This window comes from Colobus angolensis, unplaced genomic scaffold, assembly GCF_000951035.1.
Source record: "Colobus angolensis palliatus isolate OR3802 unplaced genomic scaffold, Cang.pa_1.0 Scaffold45, whole genome shotgun sequence".
In the NCBI taxonomy this organism is placed as follows: domain Eukaryota; kingdom Metazoa; phylum Chordata; class Mammalia; order Primates; family Cercopithecidae; genus Colobus; species Colobus angolensis.
This window is the reverse complement of record NW_012117932.1, coordinates 4,571,229-4,579,946: the sequence shown is the minus strand read 5'-3', so window position 1 is coordinate 4,579,946 and position 8,718 is coordinate 4,571,229. Positions and strand designations below refer to the sequence as shown.

General features: G+C 38.4%; 1 protein-coding gene across 2 annotated transcripts in view; it reads left to right on the top strand.

Annotated features, from left to right (window-relative positions):
• LPIN2 (lipin 2) overlaps positions 1–8,718 on the top strand; it is a 101,685-nt gene that overhangs the window by 26,133 nt on the left and 66,834 nt on the right. The window contains exon 1 of one of the 2 annotated variants that reach the window (XM_011957792.1): positions 6,990–7,220. The exons of the other annotated variant lie outside the window; for it this stretch is intronic. Within the exon in view, the coding sequence (XP_011813182.1) occupies positions 7,119–7,220 (102 nt within the window). The 5' untranslated portion in view covers positions 6,990–7,118. Of the gene's footprint in view, positions 1–6,989; positions 7,221–8,718 lie in introns of those variants that run through there. 2 annotated transcript variants of the gene reach the window in all.

The following is an 8,718-nucleotide window of genomic DNA, read 5'->3' as shown; positions in this document are numbered from 1 at the left end:
GCCCGGCGTGTAACTTTATAATAAGTTTTGAAATCAAGAAATGGAAGTCTTCCAACTTCACTCTTTTTCAATATTATTTTGGCTAGTCAGGGCCCCTTGTAACTCCATATGAATTTGAGGCTTTGGGAATTTTGATAGAGATTGCCTTGAATTAGAAGATCACTTTAGATAATATTGGCATCTTAACAATATTGAGTCTTCCTATTCGTGAACACGGATGTCTTTCTATTTACTGAGGTTGTCTTTGATTTTTTTGTCAGTGATTTTTCAATTTTAGTTGTACAAGCTTTCACCTCCTTGGTTAAATTTATTCCTAGGCATTTTTTTCTTTTAGATGCATTGCATAATATTTGAGATTTTGAAAATACTTAGCATAGTAAATCTGAGTTTCAGCTTAAATAATGAGTCTAAGAAGGTCCTGTGGAAGACATCTTGACTTCTAGCTGGTTTGGCCTTGGATATTTAAATAACCTCTCTCTAAATCTCCATGTCTTCATCTGTAAAATATAGAGATAAAGCAAATCTGTCTCTCACGAAAATTGTGTAGATCAGAGATAATATATGCAAAGGATTAATTCCAGGGTGTGGCTTAGAGTAAATACTAAATAAATAGTGCTTGGCTGCCCAGATTGTGTTTTCTTCTATGATTTCAATATAAATACCTATGTTGTACTTGAAGTATACTTTTTAAAATTGAATACAATTAATTTGTTGCAAAGGCTAAGGATTTTTACACAAACTAAATGCCCTGTTCCTGAGAGAGCCTTTTTGTATAAAGTATGCTGAGTCTGGAAGAAAAATAAAATGAAATGTCACACTTGTTCTGTTTCAGTGGTGCTTTATCCTTAGAAGAGGGCGCATTTCTTCTACTGTTGTTACAACTTTCAGATGCCTCTTTGCTTTTTGAATCCTGTGTCTTGACGTTACAAGGTTAAATCTTAGACATCACCAGCATTTAACTTGAAAGACTAGCAAAGCTGACTAACTTTTCCCCTTTTACTACTTAGTGCATTGAGGCTTTACCCTCACTGGAGACTGCAGTTACTGCCACCATCTGGAATTGGATTCATCTGTATGTGTAGAATATAACTTATGTATACAACTGAGTATCAGTGTTTCAGTTCTTTTCTTACACATCCTAGTCGAGCTTTGGATTGAAGTAGGCAGATTCACTAAGTGTAATCGGAGAATTCAGTTACTTTTCATTTTAATTTAAATTTCACCAGTTAAATAAAATTCTTCATAACAGACTTAAATATAGCATTAGAATTTCTAAACATTGTGAAACTAAATTCTTTATTCTCATAGCAAAGTATATTAGTCATTTTTGCTGTTTCTCCTGAAGAGCACAAATGAGTCTGGATTCAAGAATATGGAATGTTGTACGTTCTGATGGGAAAATAGAGTGACAGAGTAGAGTCAGGTTGAGGAGCATGGAAGTTTGAAAAAGAACCAGAAATTGGGAGAGAGAGCTGACCACAGAAACCAATGAGGGTTGCCAGATTCTGTTGGGGACCCATTGAAGGCTACAGATCAGTAATTTATTACCCATCTGGCCTGCTCGTGATTGTTCTTTTTTTTTTTTTTTTTTTGACATGGTCTCGCCCTGTTGCCCAGGCTGCAGAACAGACAGTCTCGCTCTGTTGCCCAGGTGTGATCTCGGCTCACTGCAACCTCCGCTTCCAGGGTTCAAGCGATTCTCCTGCCTCAGCCTCCCGAGTAGCTGGAATTACAGGCATGAGCCACCATGCCCAGCTAATTCTTGTATTTTTAGTAGAGATGAGGTTTCACTGTGTCGGCCAGGCTGGTCTCGAACTCCTGAGCTCAAGCGATCCACCCACCTGGTTTCTAAGTACAGTACTTAACATTATAGCAGCCGTTCATTTCTATAGATGGAAGAAGGTAGCAGGAAGAAGAGTACCAGCTGATTACAAGTATCTTTTAAATTAAAGAATTTTAAGTAACAGTTTGAAAGAGATCACAGCAACAGAATAATTTAAATAACCATCACCAGTTTTTCAGGTGGTTGAGAAAATCTTGAGTTAGAACTGTTGTGGGGAACCAGCTATAGAAGAGAAAATTGGAGTCGGAGATGGACCTGAAATGTCCACGTGGAAAAAACAAGTAAAGGAATGAGAGGATGAGGGGTTCCTACATGGTGCTGATACATTTTGTGATAATTTTCACTTATATTTTTTTTGGATTGTCTTAATAATGTAATCAACTCTTGCTCACCTTCATTTGTTATTTGTTGCTGTTTTTGGGGGGGCAAGCTTTAAACTGTCTTACTTTTTGGTCTGGAGTATAGGAACCCAGCACTGGCTTCTTCCAGTACCTTCACTTGGCCTCACTGTTGTGATGCACTGGGCCACCCCTGTTATTGTGAGTCTATAACAAGTAATTTGTTTCTGAGAAGATTAAAGCACTGTACTTTGAAAATTATTTAGTGTTTTAAAATTTGACGATAGTAAGACTTGCATTTCAACAGGATTTTTGAGTTTGAATGAAATGGGGGTAATATAACCCTAGTACAGAAAATCGTATACTTAACGGTGTCATCACTGTGCAAACTGCTGTTCTAGAGGTGAGATGGGAGAAGAAAAAGACACATTTAAACAGAAACCATTATGCAATTAACAGGCCCTCTCTTCGCCCCCGACCTCCACGCCTGTCAAGCAACTGAGGCTTCAGGACTCCTGCCTAAGCAGAACGGAGGGTTTTCCATTTCTTTTGACTTCAGTTTGTTGAAAACATTGTCCAAAAGTTGTGACACAAGTCAGGCCATAATTCTTCTGATCCATAATTAGGCTGTTTAGCTTTACTCTCTTTTTTTTTTTTTTTTTTCCAGGCTGGAGTGCAGTGGCCAGATCTCAGCTCACTGCAAGCTCCGCCTCCCGGGTTTACGCCATTCTCCTGCCTCAGCCTCCCGAGTAGCTGGGACTACAGGCGCCGCCACCTCGCCCGGCTAGCTTTTTGTATTTTTTAGTAGAGACGGGGTTTCACCGTATTAGCCAGGATGGTCACGATCTCCTGACCTCGTGATCCGCCCGTCTCGGCCTCCCAAAGTGCTGGGATTACAGGCTTGAGCCACCGCGCCCGGCCAGCTTTACTCTCTTAATGTTCAGATACACTTGACTGCTACAGCCGGGCAACTCTCGGTATTGTCTCTCTCGTCTCCAAATAGTGGGTAAAAGCTTGACCTCGAACATTTGTGTTGGAAGGGTTAGACCACAGAGGTTGTTTGGTCCTAAGCTCCTTAAACTGTGATGTGCACACCGAACGTATTCTAATTCTTACACTAAATGTATTGCATTAAGCTTTGAACTTGGTAGAAGAAAGCTTTGGCCAGTTAGTCTTTTTGTTTTTTCCCCCACATTAAAAAAAAAATAGACTTATCAGAATAGACTACAAAATGTGTGAATTTTAAAGATAAATGACAAGTCTTCAAAGAGGTTTATCTTTACGAGAGTCGCTTTAAGCTGGGCCTCTGACCTCAGGAGACCCTCCCTTGTTTTTCCTCTTCTGTTCCTGGAAAGATCTGTTTGTTTTTGATTATTCACTCGCAGTTCAGTGACATTGCCAGCCACTAGCTATCTTGTTTAGAATTTTGAGATTGTATGAGGATATTATGGAACACTGGAACTTGAGTAAACTATATAACCATTACCCAATGAGCAGTTAAACTACAAATGTTTGAGAAACTCAAGAATGGTAGCAAGAGGACTTTTGGTTTTGAATAAAAAGTCAGTCCCTTTGGGGTTGTTTTCATAAACAGTGAATTATAAGTGATTCCATGTAGGAGAAGAAACACTTCATATGCTTTAGTGTAGATGGTGAGAGCCATTTGGCTCTAAATGAAAACGACGTTTGTTTCAGTTGAGCCATGGTCCTTTACATGTTCCCTTTGTCATGAGGGGCCTTGAAAATGCAGAAATGCACCTAAGTTCTTGACTATAGAAGAATTCTGGTGGGTGTTATGAAATTCTTTGTAATTGAGGTTATAAAATCTTTTCATGATTTTTAAATAATCAAAACTTAGTTTTGTCACATCTTCCTTGGTAATCCAGGAGCAAGGTGTTGTGTTGCCACAGTGTGGCCACTGGGGGGAGTGCAGTTATTTTCATGTTTTATGGTAAAATAACATACTTGTGGTGTAAAGGTATTTCTGTTGAACCAGCTTAGTACAGCTTCAGATAAGCAAATTCTAGCTAGAAAGTTTTAAATAAATCGTTACATCCTCTTAAAAAAGCCCTGTATACCAGTACTTGTGGGATTAGTAGTAGAAAAAACAAAAACAAAGAAGGTGTGTATTTTACTTAGCATCATCGTAAGTTGTGGACTCCGAACAAGATTCTGTTTTGCCTAACTAGCATTTTAGCTTTGTTTCCCTAAGTTAGACTTTTTTTAAAGAGTTAAGTCTTGGGAAAAAGACTTCCAAATTCTACGCACTTTTAAAAAAAGATCATTGAAGATATTATGCAAAAGTAAAAAGTAGCTTTTCTCAGTATTCATTTATTCTTATTTTAGCCTGTAGAGAAAAAGTTTGACAATAGAGTAACGTTTTCCTTTGAAAATCATAGGGATGATTAAGAATTGTTGGTTGTGATTTTAACCTTTATCCATCAAGGTTACCTTACAGATGGGGGGCTGGAAGCAGAACTTTGGCTACCAGCCTTGAAGGTCAGGGTGATCCACAGGTGGCCACAGAAGGAAACTGTAGGTGTGTGCCTGTTGGCAACACAGATGTTTAGAAAATGAGCTCACTTCTGATGGGTCCATAGTACATGTTCCTTGCAGTCAGGACATTCTGGGAGTCATCAGCTAAAACAAGGAAACAATACAAACACTAGCAGGAAACCCCAAATGACCGGCCTCGGCACTCCGCTTGTTGTGTAAGTTGCGTTGTAGGCAAGAGTTGCTGAACAGAATTCTACCCACTCACCTCTCCTGCTGGATCTCCACCACGCCTCACTTGCTAAGCCTTTGCTCCTGCCTTTTGTCAGCCTCCTCCTGCCGATCCCCAGCATGTTCTCTCTTGGTCTCTGCTTGGCATAACACAGAAAGGCACTGAATCAGAAACTGGGAGGCTTCTTGTCCTGGCACCTTTGTTGACCAATTGGGCTAATTTCCTGACCTCTTTGTGGACCTTAGTTTACTCACGTTTAAAATGGATATGGTTTTTGTCTGTCTTCTTTCCACCCTCCTTACAGTTTTCCCCTTCTTCTGCTATCCGGTTGAATATTTTCTCATCTCTTCTACATTTTATTTCCTCTGCCCCTCTAACTTTTCTTTTTTTCACCTTCTTAGGTTTCTCTTTAATCTCTCTTTCTCCTGCTAGCCTCCCCTTCTTGCTGACCTCTGACTTTTTCCACTTTTCTCCACCGGCAGCACCCCAATATCCGGTTTTTATCATTACCATCTGATGCCAAGGATCCTGAGCTGCAGTAGATCATAGATGAAGAGATTTAAATTTTATTCATTGCGTAAAATTTAGACCATAAAAACCTAAACAGTTCTTTTCTGAAAGTAGGAGTTTGTGTACCTGATGTGTATTGAATTAGATTGCAAGTGACTGGGCACTTTGGTGTACTGCAGGCCACATTACTATCTGCTGGGCTAGAAGGCAAGCAGGAAAACATGCTGTGTGCAAGATAAGTTTTGCCATATCTCATTTTGATGAAATAGGTTTTTAATTCTGCCACTTAACATTTTTATTATATGAACCTTTGTGGTGTGTTACTGTATTAAACATCACCAAACACCTATTGCTTGGTCAAATATTTGAAAATTTTGTCTTTTGTGAAGTTTAGATGCAGAGAAAAAGGTTTACTGTGAAGATCATTAAATGGATGTGGATCAGCTAGTGTATTGTTGACGAATTAAATACTTTAAAGGAATGATAAACAATCCAGTTGTCCTCAGTTCTTCCTTACCTGTAACGTGCCTGAATGTCCTTTTCTCCACCTTGTTCTCACGATTTTCTCAGGGTTTTAGAGCAGCATTGTCCAATAGAAATATAATGTGAGCCACATGTGTAATTTCAAATTTTCTAGTAATCACATTTTAAAAAGTGGAAAAGGAAAAAAATAGGTAAAAGTAAATGTAATACCTTATTTAACTCAGTATATCCAAAATATCCTTTAAACATGCAGTATATATTAGAAATTATGAGATTATTTTATTCTCTTTTCATTCTTAGTCTTGGAAATCCAGTGTGTACATTACCCTTGGAGCACACTGCGGTTGGTGCTGGCCTGATTGCCAGTGTTCAGTAGCCACATGTGGCTAACGGCTGTTTGTGATGAACAGCACAATCCTAGACAATGGTGTGAAAAAAATAGTGTATCTTAATTCAGAAATCTAATATGTTTGTCCGTGTGAGTTAAGTGTGCTTTCGGTTTTTAGAAAAATTCAGTTGAAATTACTATGTGTTGACTTACTGAGAGCTGCCAAAGAAATACCAGGAATGTTTGAATTTTACAATGTTGCATTATCATATTCTTGAAATGAAGTAAATTCTGCTTGTTATAGTCAGTGCTGAGCAGGATGCCTCCCGGAATTGTGAGAATGTCTTGGGTCATGCCAGTCTGACAAAGTCAAAGTGTTCAGTAGCTAGGCTCTTTGAAGCATGTCATCTGTCTGACTTTGGGAAGCTCCCTGCTGCTGGGAAAATGTATGTAAATGACTTCCCTTACATGATTAGCTTACATAAGATCACTCTCCATATGTATAGTAGCTGTTTTAATTTCTAAAAAATGAGGATGTGATTGGTTTAGAGAATCATTAACTCAATCCCTGTCCTGTGTGATGGAAGCTGCAGTGGCCATCATATGATTGGACAGGTCTTGGTGCCTATCAGTGTAAACACATGGCACAACCTGTCCCATGCCCCTGCTTATCTCCTTTGGGGAGAAGGGGTTGAGGCATTTTGAGCAAATCTCATTGGTAAACTTGTGTATGCGTTGCTTTTTTTTTTTTTTGTTAGAACCATTTCCTTTCCGTTTTAGCCATATAACTGTGTCTGCAAGCAGTTTGTACCTAGTTTATCAAGAGAGCAGCTTTCTGTTTTGATTATACACCTTCATCTCTGAAAAAAGACATGCTAGTTGATTTTCAAGATGTTTTACTTAGAAGATGATAAGGAAGATGAGGAGGTGTGTGAAGGCTCATTAAGTAAAACTCGAGATGTTTACCATGACAAGTCCCCTCCTGGTATCCTGGTGAGTTACATCTCCCAATGTGCCTCTTCCCTTCCCTGCTTGCTCAATCTGGACACTACTGAGAGAAGAGGGGATGGCACCCACCAAAACAAAAAGACTAATGTCCGTTCTTAGGAAAATGTTGTAGTGAATTTTATTAACTTCTAAGTGCTATGTTGGACAGAAGTCTTTGGCTACCTACCCTCCTTCATTCACTATACCATCTTTCTACTGTCTCTATTTGTTGTTATTTAACAAAAGACTTTTTTTCCTAGAAAAAAATGAAGTTGCTGTTTTCAACTGAGAATTTTTAAAAATTACGTTTCAAAAATAATATATTTGGTTTCACATTCTCTTTGCATTTAAGTGTAGTAGTAAAAATCATATAAAAGTGTTACAGTTTTTGTTGGCCTAGCCATAATTATTGGAAGGGTAAACTAATATCTTGAAGCTGACGTTGTATTTGGATATATGATAGAGAGTGGCTGCAGTTGCTTTCTTCTGTGATCATAAACAAGAAATTTTTGTAAGCTTGAAATACATGGGGAAAATATAAATTGTGTGAACTTTTTAAATCCAGAGTTTTCTCTCTTGTTACAAGATATAACTTAGAACAAGTTATATAAGCTTAATGTAAGTCCCAGAAATCTGCATTAAGGAAACAAAATCAGTTGACTTGAGGACAGTGTAACTCTACCTGTGGAAGCTTTCCTTTAAAAATAGTAGGAAGTAAACACGTATTTTCAAGGTTATTTTTTAAAATTAAGGATGGATATTTTTATGAAAACAAGCGTAAAATCAGTGAGACAAAAATTAGTTTCTAAAATCTGTGGCTGATAATCTGATTTTAGTTTTAAGGTTATACAAATGTTTATTATCTTTAAAAATGTTATCACACTCTGCTCTTTGCTTTTGGATCTGTTAGTAAAAGTGTGCTTGTTCAGAGTTCTCAGGGACTAATGGGAAGATGTGGTTTGAATATGAATGGAAGAGTCAGGTGCTACCAAGGGAGGCAGTTAGGTTTTGAAATCAACATTTTAATATTATAGAGTGTATACACATACAGGCTGACTCACATTTGTTAAGGTCAGAAGGGAGAATAGAGAACCTTGCTGACTTTTTATGAAATACTTTAAAAATTCATTTATTAAGTAGCACTAACCCTCATAAACTGTCCCTCACAGGAAGTTCTTGGGACTTGTGTCTGCTGGTGTTTTCCAGAAAGAGGTCAAGGGGTGTTTGCTTAGGCTGCATTCTATTAACGGTTCGGTTTTATGTTGCCATTAGAACATTGAAGTCTAGTGAGTCACCTCCCTGTCCCGTGAGAAGCATGAGTTTTCTTAATGCTAACGTTTGGGATAAGGATCTGATATCTGCTTAGTAGCCTGTAACGGTTATATAGGAGTTTGACTTTAGAACCTGGGTGTGTGTGGTGAGAGGGAGAACCCTGTTTCTCAGGGTCCAGGCCTTCTGTGACCTGAACACTCCTTACAAGTCACATCCTTTCTGGGCACTCCTC